We start from the raw sequence: 17,409 nt of genomic DNA on the forward strand, positions 1-17,409 counted from the left end.
GCAGAGACATAGACAGAGGGAGAAGCAGGCTCTCACAGGAAGCCCAATGCAGGACTTGATCTCCAGACTGGGATCATGCCCTGAGCCAAAGGCAGATGCTCAACCACTGAGCCAGGTGTCCCAGAATTTGCCTGTGTCTTCATATCTTACTCTTTTTTGATACCCAGAACAAATGAAGACAGGATGCCCCAATTCTGCCTTCTAGCTATTCTCAGTCCCTCGTGATGCAATACCACCCTCTGAGAAAGCTGGCCAAGAGCCATCCTTGCAGTGCAACCATCCTTCACCAGAATCTACATGTTCCACCAGCTGGCACCACTACCCTTCCTTCCTTCATGAAAGGACTCCAGGTTCAAGGGCATTGCCTGCTAGGACACTTCCAGCTAGCCAAGGGCCAATGGAAAGCTGACTCTGGGACCCATTTGAGATGTTAAACTTCCTGGCTTCTGCAGCCTCTGCCAGCTTTGGACCTCCTGTTGCACTGGAGAGTTATCAAGAGCTGTGCCAAGGTAGATTTATGGCACAGTCGCCCCCATTGACCACAGGGAAAAAAACGTGACAAGCAACAGATCAGTCTCCCTTTTAAGAGGAATGGCAGGATGGAAGGCAGGCACAACCAGGACCATGGCACTATCAGCCCTCCTGCTCCTCACTGTCTTCATTGGCCTTTTGTTACTCTGGGTTCACCCAGCTTCCCGAGGTTGCCTCCCTCAAGGACCTTGGCCTCTGCTCTTCCTGGGGAACATTTTGCAAATAGACCACAAGGGCTTTCTCAAGACCTTCCAGGCTGTGATATGGGGAAGGGAAAGGGGGTGGAAAGGAAGAAGTGGGTGGACAGGTAACAGCTCATAGGCAGCAAGGCAGGAGTGCGGGGTCAAACTGTGGGTGGGATTTCGCAGGCCAGCTTGGGAATGTCTTCTTCCAGCCTTGATCTGCCATCTAGCACAATATGCCCACTAAAGAAGCTTCTGGAATTTCTATAAGAAGGAAAGCGGGGGGGGGGGGGGGTCCCTGGGTGGCTCAGTGGTTTGGCGCCTGCCTTTGACCCAGGGCGCGATCCTGGAGTCCCGGGATCGAGTCCCACATCGGGCTCCTGGCATGGAGCCTGCTTCTCCCTCTGCCTGTGTCTCTGCCTCTCTTTCTCTCTCTCTCTCTCTGTGTGTCTATCATAAATAAATAAATAATAAATAAATAAATCTTAAAAAAAAAAGAAGGAAGGCAGGGAAGGTAGATTGGAAGGAGAAATGATGATAGACATGAAGCTTTGAGCTGTGTCCTGCAGGTGTTGGAAAGGAGAGGTACCAGAGCTCACATGTAAGGAGTCTCTGTCATTTTGAAAATTCAAAGCTGAGAGTTCTTGGAGAAGCTAAGAGAACATTTGGGCAAGGGCTTACGAGGGAGGCTTGAAGGAGGCCACTGAGTTCAGGTTTCAATTCTTCCTTGATAAATATGTGATGGGGAAGGATGACAGTGGTTAGGCTAGGCTGGAGGTTGTGATCCAGGTGTGAGGGTGGAGACTCTTGTCTTGAGTGAATGAGTGAGAGCCGGACCCTGCCTCCACAGCTGCGGAAGAAGTATGGGGATGTCTTCACAGTCTACCTGGGACCCCGGCCTGTCATCATCCTGTGTGGGTACAGAGCAGTGAGGGAGGCCCTGGTGGATCAATTTGGGAATCTTTGCAAGGGGAGATATTAAAGATTGTCTCTCACTATCCCCAGGAAAGCTCTGATCCTGAGAGTGAGTTCCACTATATGAACCGAACCTCATCTACACAATGCTCTCATTGTTCTTCGCCAGCACAGAGCTCCAGTACCACTCTCTTGTATGGGGTTCTTCTTAAGAACCTGATGTTTTAGGTGAGCTGGACTTATGGTGAATGAGGGTCAGAAAGAGTTGAGGGTCTTGCAACCCTGCTGGAAGGTGGTCACGTGATGGGTGACCAACAACTTCTGTCAGCAAAGATCCACTCCTGTAGGGATCAGCAACTTATTATAAAGCTTTGCTGCTAACAAAAGACTTTGAGGTTGACAGGATAATTTACAGTTTAATTACAGTTTAATTTACAGTTTTTCATTCAGTGAGCACCCTATGGTTAGAAAAGTACTTTCATACTTATAAATTATCTAAGGTGAGTTGTAAAATGCTTTATAGTTTAGGAAGTGTGCTCCAGTCACAAGGAGTATCATTCACAAAGCATTTTGCAGTCTACAAAGGCACATGGCTCTAGGCAGAACATTTGGAGGTTGACAAAGAACGTGACTCTTTGGAGTATGCTGTTGATGTACAACTAATTAAAAAGCCCCTGAATTGGTTCTTCTTCTGACAGTCTGCAGATCAGACTTAGAGAAAATCTGATCTAATCAAATTCCCCTATTTTGCAGGTAATCAATTTCAGGGCCAGAGTGAGGAAGTGGCTTATTCAAGTCATATAACAAGTTACTGGGACAAAAGGATATGACAGTCCCAGCCACATCCATTTAAAAAAATTAGCCTTAAGTGTTGAATGAACTTCATCCATCCTTACCCAAGTGACCCCCACTCCTAACTAAGAATGGAAACATCAGGCAAGACTTTTCCACAATGAAGCCATTGACTTTCTTTCTCAATGCTTTTACTAAGAAGGAACAATAATAACCCAACATCTTAGGAAAGATTTCAAGACACATACATACACACACACCCGCCAGCCTGCAGGACATCTTTTGGGTGACTTTGTTAAGCTCACCATCATTGGCATTCATTGATGTTATTCTCCCTTCCACCCTTGCTATATTTAAAGAAAGTCGAGGTGGAGATTGACAGAATTATTGGCCCACACCCTTGAAGATCTGGCAAAATTGCCTTATACACATGCTGTCATCCAGGAAATTCAGAGATTCAGTGACATCATCCCCCTTGGCATTCCCCACTGTGTCACCAAGGACACTCACTTCCACAGTTATCATCTCCCTAAGGTGAGGCCACAGAATCTTGGTGCAGTCTTATGGCTTATGTCTCTGGTTTGTTGGACTACAATGAGAATTTTAAATTCCAGACTTCTATGGGAGGGAGAGAGATTTTATAAATGTCCTCTCCTAGCTCCTCCTCTTCCTCTTCTTTGTCACCTTCTTCTTCTGCTTCTGCCTCGATATGCTTAAAAAAACCCATATTCTTATTGATATATGTCATATAATAGAGCTGTCATTTTAAAAAGCCATTTGTCATCTCCCCTACCTTCCTCCTTCATAAGAAAAATTCAAAGTTTGATGTTTCTCTTTCCATAATTTCTTTAAGTTTATATGAACATGTACCTTACATATACACATACAAAGACAGCTTATATTTTTTAAAGATTTATTTATTTATTTATTTGAGAGAGAGAGAGAATGGGGGGGGGGCAGAGAGAGAGGGAGAGAGGAAGCAAGAAGAAGCAGAGGAAGAGAGAGTCTTAAGCAAATTATGGGCTGAATGCAGAGCTCAACACGGGGCTCTGTCTCATGACCCTGATATCACAACCTGAGGCAAAACCAAGAGTCAGAGGCCTGACTGTGCCACCCAGGTGTGCCCCCCAGGTGTGCCCCATATCAGTTCCTATTTTATCTATCACTTTGATATTTGTGTCCAGTGTGCCTGTCTTCTTCCCTCCTGTCTTCATGTGCATATCATTGCAATGTGCAACTTATCTTTTATTGTGTGTTTGTGTGTGTGTCTTTCCTTTTTATAATATATCAACAGTATGCTGTCAATATATTTGCAAGTCAATACCTATGATTCTAAGTCATTTTTTTCTGTGGCTGCACGTGTTCTCAAGCATAGATATACCTAGGGGTAATAGTCACAATATCTAATCTCCTAATGAGCACTAACCCATGAGAATACAGGCATACCTCACTTTATTGCATGTCACTTTTTTGCAATTTGCAGATATTGGGTTTTTACAGATTGAAAGTTGTGGGAACTCTGTGTCAAGTAAGTCTCTCGGTGCCATTTTTTCCACCAGCATTTTCTCACCTCACGTCTCTGTGTCATATTTTGGTAATTTTTTTAATATTTGAAATATTTTCATCATTATTATATTTTTTCAGGTGATCTGAGATGGAATCAACTCCTAGGGAACATGCTGTTAAAACTGTTGAAATGACAACAGAAGATTTAGAATATCACATATTCTTATACTCATGTGCTTATATGATAAAGCAGTGGCAGGGTTTGAGAGGATTGATTCTAATTTTGAAAGAAGTTCTACTGTGGATAAAATGATATGCAAAAGCATCACATGTTACAGAGAAATTGTGAGAGAAGAGTCAATCAGTGATGCAAACTTCATTGTTATCTTATTTTGAGAAATTGCCACAACCAGGGGCTCCCATCTGGCTCAGTTGGTAGAGCATGTGATTCTTGATCTCAGGGTCTTGAGTTCAAGCCCCACAATGGGGCTTACTAAAGCTTACTTTAGTAGGAAGGAAGGAAGGAAAGAAGGAAGGAAGGAAGGAAGGAAGGAAGGAAGGAAGGAAGGAAGGAAGGAAGGAATTTCTAGAGTCACTCCAACTGTCAGCAACCATCCCCCTGATTGGTCAGCAGCCATCAACATTGCACAAGACTCTTTTTTTTTTTTTTTTTTTTTTTTGCACAAGACTCTTGATCAGCAAGATTATGACTTGCTGAAAGCTCAAATGATGGTTAGCATTTTTTAGCAATTAAGTGTTTTAAAATTAATTAGTTTTTAAAAAGATTTTATCTATCCATTCATGAGAGACACAGAGAGAGAGAGAGAGAGAGAGAGAGAGAGAGAGAGGCAGAGACACAGGGAGAGGAAGAAGCAGGCTCCTTGCAGGGAGCCCGATGTGGGACTTGATCCCGGGTCTCCAGGATCAGGCCCTGGGCCCAAGGCAGTGCTAAATCGCTGAGCCACCCGGGCTGCCCAAAATTAATTAATTTTTACTATTAAACTTTTTCAGACACAGTGCTATTGCACACCTAAGAGACTATAGCAGAGTGTAAATGTAACTTCTATATGCACTGGGAAATAAAAAAAATTCATTTGATCTACTTTATTGTACTATCCACTTTAATGTGGTAGTCTAGAACCACAACTGTAATGTCTCTGAGGTATACCTGTAAATCCTGGCTCTTATTTTTTTGAGTTGGGTGTTGGAGGCTTCTGCTGGGCCAAATGTGAACCTTTTAGTTGATGGATTATGGAGAAGCCCAAAGGGTCTTGGGGAAGAGGAGACAGGATAGTCTTTGGGAATACCTGAAGGCTTGGGACACAGCTATTAACAAAATGGGCCAAAATTATTCAATATATCAGCCATTAGCTGTAGAGCCATCCAGTGAATGAAGCTCATTATCAACTGTGGATGTGCCATAATTGATTCAGCCACTCCTTATTTATGCCCATTTGGGTCCTCTTGGCTTTGATGATATCTTAGGATACTACTGTGTATCCCATTTTGAGCTCTGTCCTCCATGACCCATGCCCCTTTGAGAAACCAGAAGCAATCCACCCTGGCCACTTCCTGGATGCAGAAGGCCACTTCAAGACACAAGAGGCTTTTAGCCCATTCTCCCTGGGTAAGCTGGGCCCTTCCCCACCTATCTAGAACTCCTGCTCGCCACCTCCCTTTTGTGTAACTTTCTCCCTTTGTCCAGCCCCAAACACTGGGTGAAGATTTTTGAAAAAGATGAGGATTCGGGGGGGGAGGGGGGAAATGCAAAAAATCTACAAAGACAAAGATGGTGTGGGGAGAAGGAAAAGGAGGTGGTATAATGGAGAAGATAGAGACGAAGTCAATGACGAAGATGAAATGAAAGACAAAGACATGCACATAATCACACATGCACACACAAAGAATAGACAAATGAATGATCCATTACTGAGCATCTGCTATGTGCCAAGAATTGGGAAAGGCATTTGAGCCTTTCTTTCAAAATAAAAATAACTTTATTGTGTTTTTCTAATTTTTACATAAGCAAGGAAGCTATAAAATTGAAAGTGAAAATCACCTGTAATTCACTACCAAAATCAGACTTTAAAAAAAAATCTAATTGACTTTATTAAGTGATTCATGAATTGGGAAGCATCCCATCTAGCAAGTAGAGAGGAGCTCCAAACCCCAAACCTGTTAATATCATAGAGGATGTCCTTCCACATTTTTTGTTAAATATATGCACAAACACAAAGGTAGGTGATGGTTAGACAGCTAGATAATAGGTAGGTAGATATAAGAAAGGTAAGAAGAAAAAGAGAACAGTAGGGAAGGGAAAAGAGGATAGTGAATTTATTTATTTCTTTTTTTTAATTAAAAGTTTTTTGATTTATTTCTTATTAGCCAGTTGTTGAAATCCAAGCCCTAGGGCATAAAAATGGAAGCAGTATCCACTCACTTTTGTGGCTATGCAAGTGCCTTGATTCACCTATCAAATAATTTGACTGTTAGCCACTGACTTGAAATTTATCATATGCTAGCATTTTAAATCTCCTTAGGTCTATTTCTGGCTTACTTACACTGACCCATATCCACAATGATTCACTGATCTGTCTTTTCTAGCTATACCATACTATTTGGATTATTATACCTGTGTAATATGTTCTAATATTTTACAGGGGCTAGTCCCCCTCCATTACTCTTACTTCTCAGATAGTTTTTAAAAAGTATTTAATTTATTTATTCATGATAGACACACAGAGAGAGGCAGAGACACAGGCAGAGGGAGAAGTAGGCTCCTTGTTGGGGAGCCTGATTGTGGACTCCATCCCAGGACCCTAGGATCACACCCTGAGCCAAAGGCAGACGCTCAACCACTGAACCACCCAGGTACCCCTCTAACTTGGATAGTTATATGTTTGTTTGTTTGTTTTAACATTTTATCTATTTATTGATGAGAGACACACAGAGAGGGGCAGAGACATAGGCAGAGGGAGAAGCAGGCTCCCTGCAGGGAGCCCAATGCAGGACTCAATCCCAGGACCCCAGGATTGTGATCTGAGCCAAAGGCAGACAGTCAATCACTGAACCACCCAGATGCCCCTACATGGTTTTTGTAACGCATTTTCTTTTCTTTTCTTTTTTTTTTAAGATTTTATTTATTTATTCATGAGAGAGAGAGAGGCAGAGACAAAGGCAGAGGGAGAAGCAGGCTCCATGCAGGGAGCCCGACGTGGGACTAGATCTGGGTCTCCAGGATCACGCCCTGGGCTGAAGGCAGCACTAAACCGCTGAGCCACCCGGGCTGCCCTTGTTTTTCTTCCAAGTATACTTCAGAAATTTTTTTCAAGGTCTCAAAAAATCCCACTGGAGTTTTATTCTAATTTGCAGATTAATTTGGATGGCTTTGACAACTTGAGAAATTTGATATATCCGAGTCAAAAAGATAGTATGTCCATTGAATCAACTCTTGTATGATTTGGTGGCATCTTGGACTTTTGTTTTCTTAATTAAGTTATGCATATTTCTTGCTAAATTTATTTCTAAGAAACACAGGAGGAGATTGTGGCTCTTGATCATACAGCCTCTTTGTCTCACTCAGCTTGGGCTTCCTTTTTTTTTTTAAGATTTTATTTATTCATGAGTTCATGAGAGAGAGAGAGAGAGAGAGAGAGAGAGAGAGAGGTAGAGACATAGGCAGAAGGAGAAGCAGGGTCCATGTAGGGAGCACGATGTGGGACTTGATCCCAGGACCACCCCTGAGTGGAAGGCAGATGCTCAACCGCTGAGCCACCCAGGTGTCCCTCAGCTCAGGCTTCCTAAAGAAAATGTCACAGACTGGGGGGCTTCACCAGCAAACCTATTTTCTCATAATTCTGGAGGCTGGAAATCTAACATCAGGGTGTCACTATGGTTGGTTTCTGGCAAAGCCTCTCTTCCTGGCCTGCACATGGCTGCTTTCTTGCTGTGTCTTCACATGGCAGAGAGAGTGAGCTCTGGTGTCTCTTCCTCATTTTTAAAGACACTAATCCCATCATACAGACCCCACCCTTGTGACCTCACTGAAACATAGTTTCCTCTGGAATTTCTCTTCTCCAAATACCATCATGCTGATAGGTATGGGGCAACATATGGATTGGGGTGGAAGGGAGACACAATTTAGCCCATAGCACTCTTTTAATATAGTATTTTAAATGGTTTTAATTAGTATATCAGAAATCCCGTGGGCTTTTTTTGGTAGGATATTTTTGTCAAAATTCGACAATTTCCTTATATCACTTTTATAGAGAACAGCTTTTCATTTATTCCCTTAGGTCTTCCAGATAATTGGTGTTAGAATCTGCACTGAGGATATTTGACTTAGTATTCTCCTATGTTAATCCATATGTTTTCCTTAATTCCGTGGGCCAAGACTTCCAGAATCATGTTAAATAATAGTAGTGATAGTGAGCAATCTTGTCTAATTCTTAACATTCTGAAGGAATCTTTTCTTTTCCTCTATTAAGCTTACTGCTGGGTATAGCCCTTTCCAGGTATTTTGTGGTTATTCTCTTTTTCTTTCTTTCTTTCTTTCTTTCTTTCTTTCTTTCTTTCTTTCTTTCTTTCTTTCTTAGTTAAAAAAATTTTTTTGTTAGAGAGAGAGAACAAGCAGTGAGGAGGGGCAGGAGAAAGAGAAAGAAGCACATTTCCCGCTGAGCAAAGAGCCTGATATGGGGCTGGATTCCAGGACCTGAAGATCATGACCGGAGCCAAAGGCAGACTCTTAACCTCCTTGGGCACCCAAGTGCCCTTGGTTATTCTATCATATATTTTTCTCCATTTTATATCCAATTAAGGAAAAACCCTTTCTGCCTCTACTTTACATCAGGTTACTCATTTTCAAACATTTTTTAAAAGATTTATTTATTTATTTTAGAGAAAGAGAGCATGCGCAAAAGAGCAGGGTGCAGGGTACAGAAGGAGAGAGAGCATCTCAAGAGGACTCCATACTGAGAGTGGAACCCAACCCGGGGCTCCATCCCAGGACTCTGAGATCATGACCTGATCCAAAATCAAGAGTTGGACTGAGCCACCCAAGCACCCCCATTTTTAAACATTTTAATCAGGAGTTTGTGTGTGTGTATTCTAAAATAACTTTTCTGCTCCTGTCATGATGGTCAAATTGTTTTTCTCTTTTGATCTGTTTAAAAAATAGGGGCAGCCTGGGTGGCTCAGTGGTTTAGCGCCGCCTTCAGCCGAGGGCATGATCCTGGAGAACCGGAATCAAGTCCCACATCAGGCTCCCTGGGTGGAGCCTGCTTCTCCCTCTGCCCCCTGTAGAGATGGGAGAAATTGGAGCCTGTCCTGACATGTGCACACCTCCATGACAAAAATCAATTTAGCCCTGATTTCACTGGACAAAGCAAGTTGTATCCAAATTCAACATGGCAGAGATGTTTTATGCACCCAGAAATAGGCCATGGCTATTTGTGAACTACCGTTCCCTTCACCACACTGTGAAAGGCAGCTCTCTGGGCCACCTCCCTCTCCCACTGAGGGTGTGGGTCAACAGGATGCAGTACACACTGTGGCCCAGCCCAGGACATGTTTGCTGCCCACCCTTGGCTATGCCAGTAGAAACAGGCCTGTGCTAAAGTCAGTGGGATATTGAAGGCTCCATCTGGACAGGACATTTTTGTGTCATTGGCCCCATCCTGCAGGGAGATATAAAAGGCAGAGGTGTGATTCTGAATGTTTATCAAACATTATGGGGCCCACTGACCAATCAGAACTGCCACCTGTTGGGATATGGAGACTGGGTCTGGGAGGCTTATGTTGTTAGCTGCTGATTGTGGGCAGGGTCTGGGGGCTTGGAAAAGGCCAAGGTGACCAGAAAAGTGGGACATTCAGAAGCTTAGATCAGTGGCTACACACTGGGGGTTCAGAAGTAGTTCTATGTCTTCATAACCTGTTCAATACTGTGCCCGCCTACTGCATATTGGTCTAGGCCCAGGACCCCAGAGATTTCAATTCTCCTCTATCTTTCTCATGATTCCTCATACTCAGGGCATACTAGCAAGATTCTTTCCACTATTTGCACATTTTCTCAAAAGATTGGCTCAGCTGAGCATGTAGAAAGATAGAGAACTCCTAACAGGCCAAGACTGGGGACCAAGAGACACAGGGGAGGTCACAGTATGGGACAGGCTGAGAAGAGGTGGGACCAGATAGAAACCTGTGTGCATGCATACACTGGTGTTTTTAGTATTGAGGACAAGAAAAGGAGAAGTACTTCACATGTAAAGTTATGTAAATGAACATGCAAATATCCCAGGAGAGTGGTGGTGGAGCAACAGAGTGCTCCCAAGGGCTCCTCCAATGACACATCCCCCCATCACACCCTCAGGAAGACACCTCTACTTGGGCAAGAGCTTGGCCTGCTCTGAGCTCTTCCTGTTCTTGACCTCAGTGCTGCAGAACTTCACCTTGGGATCTCCCAAGGCCCTGGAAGACATTGACATCACACCTCAGAGGAATGAGTTGGCACAAATGCCCCCTGAGTTCCAGCTCTGCTTCCTGCCCTCCAGGGAGTGGGAGAAAGGATGCAGATCCCATCACAGCCTTTCCATCTAGCCCCCACCTCTGCCCACAGGAAATCTGTGGAGGCATCCTGACTCCTCTCTGCTCACTCTCCCCTGGGGAAAGTCCTTTCTCTAGTCTCTCCTTTGTCCAGCCTGCTATCTTCACCATTAATCCCCAGATGGCCTACACCGTTGATGGAGGGTAAAATCTTGGGTTTCAGGGCCAAGAAATGCCTTCACTAACTTGGTGTTATCACCATCCATAGCATAGTTGGGGAAGCTGAGGCCCACACCTATATCCAACCACCCCCCAACCCTCCCGTTCTTTCCTTGAGTTGAAAAAGCCACTTCAGCTCTCAGCACCCTGTGCTGTGTGACTCCTAAATATCTCCCATATTTCTCCGATATTATTCACCAAAACCAATTAGATCAAAATAAAGTTCCACTCTTTCTGGACCAAATGGGTATCTGTGCTACCATGTTTTTGTTTTTGTTTTTGTTTTTTTGAGGTAAAATTCACATAACATAAAATTAACCACTAACCATCTTAAAGTGACAATTCAATGGCATTTAGTACAATCACAGTGTCATGCAACCATTGTCTCTGGTCTAGCTCCCAATCATCTCCATCACCCAAAAAAGGAAACTGTATTTTTGAGGGCCGAATAATATTCTGCTGTATGGAAATACCACATTTGGTTTATCCTTTTATCAGCTAATTGGCATGTGGGTTGTCACCTTTTGGGTCTTGTCAACAGTGCTGCTGTGGACATTTGTGTGCAAGGTGACCCTTTACTCTTCATCAGGGAATGGAAGGCAGGTGTTCTTCAGTTTCTGCTTTCTCACTTGAGGCTCTGGAAGGACAGGGCCAGACCTCCCCTCCCAGATGTTTTTCACAGGTGGTGTTAAGATTAAATGAGACAGTAGTGTCAAGAACAGTGCTTGGCACCAAGTGAGTATCATTGCAGTGTCTGACAAGTAAATAAATCCTCCAGGAGGTGAAATCACTGTCTTGAAGGTAGAGCCTGACACACTAGAGCCCAATGACTCCCAAAGCTGAGTTCTTGACACTGGGGTTCCATGGAGAGGGGTGACCTGTCCCATCAGCCCCGTGCTTAGGTTTTCCTCCTGCCCCATGCTGAGGGACCATTCAAGGTATGTCTGGAGTGAGGCAATTTCATAGAGCAGGGTGGGAGGGGTAGCTAGTTCCTATATCCGAGAGGATGGATGTGAGGATAGGGGGTCCTAGTCAGCCAGAGTATCCCCCCTTCCCTGTTCCATCCTCTTTGCCTCAGCTCCAGGCAGCTGCATCACACCAGTGCTCAGGAGAAAGGAGGCTGGGGTCTGGGGTGGGTGAGGGGCTTACTGTATCTTGCATTATGGTCTTTAGAGAGTCTGAGCTGCACCTTCCCAACTGAGGGATGGATCATGGTTGAGGTCACATGTGGACCTAACCAGTGTTTCTTCCCTTTGCTATCGGGGCCATAGATAGCAAGATTTAGGCTCAATGGGAGCAGGTAGTCAGAAAGAAAGCTGTGGAAACTACACTCTAACACTCGGAGGAACACAAGACATTGGTCTTTCTTCCAAGGGCTCTGGCAGATGACTGTGCTGTGGGATTGAGTTTGCTCAAGAGCAGCTGATGGAATAGTCCAGAGATCCTTCAGTAGGGATGAGATTGGGTTGCTGGCAGTGAATCTCACAGGGAATCATTAAGTGGAGTGTGAAGCACAGAGAGAGCCAGGTGGAAACTACTGCCTTCTAGCACCTTGCCTTGGAATTCTAGCAGTGTTACTTCCTGTGCATTCCATTGGCCAAGGCAGCTATGAATTCTACGCAGGATCCAGAGGAGGGAAAAGAGATAACATTGAATAACCAACAAAGCTCATATTTAACAAAGCAGGACAACAAACGTACTTATTTACAAATTACTTTGTAGTTTAGTGTGCTCAGCACTTTATACTATGTAAGAGCCTTCGCCCCTTGTCAATAACTTATTATAAAGCATATAGCAATTTATTTATCTTTCCAAAATATAAAGTGTTTTGCAATTGAAGAGCACTTTATACTTGCAAAGGAATTTGATGTGGACAGATCATTTTGCACTGAAGAATATTGTTTGCCTTCAGGAAACTCTTTGAAGTTTGCAGAGTGTTCTGTAGCATACAGAACTCCTTGTTTACAGAACATTTTGTAGTTTTTAAAATAGTTTCACATTTACAAAGCACGTCAGCAATTACAAGAATTCCATTTTGTAACAAAAATTTTTCTATTTACAAAAGATCTTAGCAGAGTGGCAGGGTGCATTGTAATAAAGTGATTTTTCCATTTTACAAAGTGCATATTTGTTAATTCCTTTATAATATTCACAAAGAAATTGCCTTTCACAAGGGACGCTATTTTTGCCTATAGAACAAGTCAAAACAAAACAACACTTGATGAAGGTTTCAACGTTTCCAAAGTACTTGGGGGAGGGGAGGAGTTTATAAGGCCTCCAGCTTTCATCAGATAAATGTTAGGTTGTCAAGGCGGGGATTAGGCAGCAAACTCGAGAGACACCCCTGCCATACTGGAACTGACATTCAGTGGAAGAGAAAATAAATGAACAAAATCATGACAGACACTGATAAACTCTATGAGGAGAGAGCAGAACTGGCAAAGATAAGAAACAAATGGGAAGACATAGAGAACTGATTTAGGGCAAAGATTTTCACTCAAGGGGACTGCAAAAGACATCCCCAACTCACTGGCCATCTACAGTACATTTCTATTTACAAAGCACTTTTGAAGTTATCATTACACTTGACTCTTAAAATAGCTTTGGGAGAATAGTACATATCCTAAACTAGTCTTGATTCTGGAAGACGTTATCTAGACCAACCCTACATCTTAGACATTAGGATCTAAGAAAGGAAGTGGTTCTCCAATATCTCAAAGGAGATCAGTGGGGTGGGCAAAACTTGGAACCTCCCCTGTAACCTCCCTCTTGTTGAAGTGCTTCCTGCAGAAGTCTCAGTTTTAGCAATAATTCACCCCAAGACAAGTCTAGCTAGGGCCAGGAAAACTTGGAATGAGAGTCTTTATTCTAAAAAGAGATTTTTTTTGTTCACTAAAGTGCACAGAGGGTTTTCTTCCAGACTTTCTTGGGGAAAGAGATTTGCATAAAGCTCCTAAGATCACTTAACCCCAGGATATTCTCTACCTGGAACTTAGTCCTTTATAGCTTCACTGATGAAAAGTTAGACAATTCTCTTAGCCTAGATGAGGAAGAGATATTTAAAGATGATCTTGCCTTTATTTTTGTCATTTGAATAAGCAGATCAAATCCTCCTGCCCCCATAGGGACCTGGTGTGGAGACTGACTCCTCCTCCTACTGGACCAGGGAGAGGAACTGGGTCCTTCTTCCCTATATATTCAGTCTCTTTATGGGAAACAAATAGGACAAATTTTAAAGAAAGAAAATGAGATGAAGTATGTTAAAATATATATAGTAGTTATCCCTGGTTCCTGGGACTTTGTTATGCTAATGAGGTGACTCCTAGTGGACCCTGAGACAGGATGGTGGCTGGTCAACCAGAATGACCAACTATATGATTAGATAACTAGAACTTTAAACTAGCCTGTCTTCTGGGAAGGAGAATGGAGCTGGAGACTGAGTTTAATCACATGGCTAATGATTTAATCAACCACCCCTCTATGATGAAACCCAGATAAAAACTAACTAGTTTGTCCTCACCTGGTTGATGAACATACTATTGTGCTGGGAGGATGCCCATATTCCACAAGGAGATGGCACAGAAATTCTGCATCTCTTTCTCAGACTTTGCCTTATGTGTGCCTTCCTCATTTAGTTGCTCTTGAGTTGTATCTTTTATAGTAAAACTGTAGTCCTAAGTACAGTAAGTTCTGTGAGTTGTTCTGGTGAATTAGTGAATTAATGAGAGGGTTGTAGGAAGCCCTGAATTTGTAGTCAGCTAGGTAGAAGTCTGGGTGGCTTGGGGACACCCAAAACTTGTAGTGTCTGAAGAGGGGCAGTCTTGTGGGATAGAGCCCTTAAATATGTGAAATCTGATGCTAACCCCAGGCAATTAGTATCAGAATGGAATCAAATTACAGAACACTGAACTGGTGTCAGAGAATGGATGACAAGAGGGACACAGGAGCAACAGGAGGAGGAAAACAATTGGGTAAGGAGGAAGGAGAGAAGGAGAGACTAAAGAAAGGAAGGGCAAGACTAGAAGGAGGGGGAATAGTGGGTAATAGTGTGACAAAAAGACTCAGGAAGATAGTGAATGAATGAATAAGTGAATGAATGAAATGACCTTTTATGTGCCAGGCAAGGTAGTAGGTGTGTCCATATGGTTTGATAATGTATTATATATATAATACATATATATATAAAATACATATAAACATTATATATATTATATATATAAAATTCATTTTCAAACCATATATATGTGTATATACATAATGTGTATATATCTACCAGAAAGTCTGTTTATTAAGACCTGAATCCAACTGAAAATCTGGAGTCCTTCCTTCTGGGGCCCAAGGTGAAAGGGAAGCTGCTACCTCAGGCATACTCTCTCTTGCAGATGACAGTAGCATAAGAAGCTACTCAACCTGGGCCAGCAGTTTTAAAGCATCTGCTTGCATTCCACTGGTTAAAGAAAGTCATAGGATCAAGCTCAACATCAGTGGGGCTGGGCTATATATTCTGTCCCAAATGGCAGGTATTGCAAAGGCACTTGGCAAGGGATGTGGGTGTATAGTCTCATAACAGAATAATGAAATTTTGGAACAATTTAGTCTTTCCCAGGGAGTAAGGCTCTTCCCTCACCCAGCCACTGTACAGCCAGAGGCAGGCACATGATCTAATTTATATTCACCAAGTGCTCATTCCTTGGACTTTGAGTCTTGAGTGACTGACAAGGAAGGATAGAATGTTTGGAGGTCAACTATCAGCAGCTATGGAGCCTATGACTCATTTATAGCCTTCCAAGACATCTTTCTCTGCTCAAGATGGCAGAGTCTCACCTATAGCTTGTTCTGAGCACTTCTACCACTTCTTACCTCTAGAGCAACTCTTCTCCAAATGTCCACACTTTCCACCAGTTCCACATGTATTAGAGTATCCATTCCTCCTAAGTCGTCCACTTGTTGTTGTTTGTTTGTTTTTATTCACACATCAAAACATTCATTTAAGCCATTAGCAACATGAGTTCTGCCAGAGTCCATCCTTGTAGACCCCTTCCCTGCCCCCTGCCCCAGGTTTTTCTTGCTACAGCAGTTTTTAGGGACCCTGGAGGATTCAGTACTTTAGGAGAGAGTCCAGAAGATACTTGGAAAAGTGTGCCAAAAGGGAAGCCATCAAAGTCTCAGTAACTGCCTCTGAGAAAAAAGCTGGATGGTTCCCTCTGCATACGTTTCCATGATTTATATCATGTGACTCTGTCCTCTTGGTCAAAGTTTCCACATCTGCGCCAAAAGAAAGCAACCATCTAGAGGCTGGATGGGCAATGAGACTAACAAAAATTTGGCCAGAGGGACATTTTGAAATTATTCCCCACCCCTAGTCTCTTCCATTGATATAATTTTTACTATATTACCACACCATTTTGGCCACAGTGATTTGGACTAAGGATGACCTGACATGGTGACAGGACAGGAACCAATCCATGGGTAAGATCAGTCAATTTCTCTTTTTTGACACTATGTACCCAACATCACTTTGCTTGAGTAAGACGCAATGTCAGGGAAAGCCAGAGATACACTGAGCTATAGTTTCTGGGTTCACAAATTGAAAGCTTTTAGAACAGGGCACCTGGGTGGCTCTGTTGGTTAAGCATCCAACTCTTGGTTTCAGCTCAGGTCATGATCTCAGGGTCATGAAACTGAACATCAGGTCACGTTCCATGATCAACAGGGACTCTCTCCACCCCTCTGCTCCTCCCCCCATTTGCACACAATGGAATGCTCTCTTTTTCTCTCAGATAAATAAATAAAATCTTTAAAAACCATCTAGAAGAAGTTGATCTACAGAAAGGGGAATAAGTTGGTATGTTGAGGGAAGCAGAACAGGCTATGAGTTTCCAGAGGGAGATATTTAGATACAGTCCTAATTCCCATAATGGGTTCCATGAAAGTACTTTTGGTATTTTTACTTGCATTTCCTTAACTGGGTTCATCAAAAGGGAGATTATTCTAGTTGGACCTTGCTTCCTCACCAGCCCAATCAGACCCTTCATCCACCAAACTCAAATAGAAGCAAGTTGGGAAGTCATACCCATATTTAAGAGAAGGGGCATCAGATTCTCCCTCTGACTGGAGGAGTGTCAAACGGCTCAGGGACATATAAAGTTGAAAGAGTTTGGGAAGGAAAAGGAGGTTTGTGGGCCACTGTTCATGGTGCTGAGGAGTGGTTGCCTTTCTGGCAGTTGGCTGTTTCTCCCAGTCCTGAAGAACTGGGGACTTCCACAACCTCTCCAAACCATCTGATGCTGCAGAGGAAGGAATTCTATGGAACGAGAAGAAAGGGTGCCTGAACAGAGGGAGAAACAAATGTACAAAGGCTGATGAGGTGGCAGCATCACAGAGAGCCAGGAAGGAGAGATTCATGTTGATATCATTTTCCAATAATTGCTCCTATGGAGAAATATGTATTTTTACTCACTGGGGGTGAAGCTCTTGTGCCACTGAAGTAATACAATGGATGTCTTTGGTTTGGGCTTTCCCAGATCCCATTCCCCTCTTTTCAGGTATCAGCACCTGTATTTAGCTCTGGGTACCTCCCAATCCCTATTAGATAAAATCTACTTGGGGTTGACCAAGTTGCCCATACATGTCCCCTGGGTCACATGACCCATATCAGATCCATTAAGTACTCCTTCCTGGATTTTGAATTTTGAGGGGTTGAGTGATTCAAACAGGAGAACCC

The 17,409-nt window shown here is 43.1% G+C and overlaps 1 protein-coding gene across 1 annotated transcript in view; it reads left to right on the forward strand.

Annotated features, from left to right (window-relative positions):
• Positions 1-494: 494 nt before the first annotated feature.
• Positions 495-17,409, forward strand: part of LOC112645437 (cytochrome P450 2G1) — a 49,886-nt gene continuing 32,971 nt past the window's right edge. The window contains exon 1 of the mRNA XM_035702675.2: positions 495-789. Coding sequence (XP_035558568.1) covers positions 592-789 — 198 coding nt within the window. The 5' untranslated portion in view covers positions 495-591. The remainder of the gene's footprint in view (positions 790-17,409) is intronic.

This window comes from Canis lupus, chromosome 1, assembly GCF_003254725.2.
Source record: "Canis lupus dingo isolate Sandy chromosome 1, ASM325472v2, whole genome shotgun sequence".
Lineage (NCBI taxonomy): Eukaryota > Metazoa > Chordata > Mammalia > Carnivora > Canidae > Canis > Canis lupus.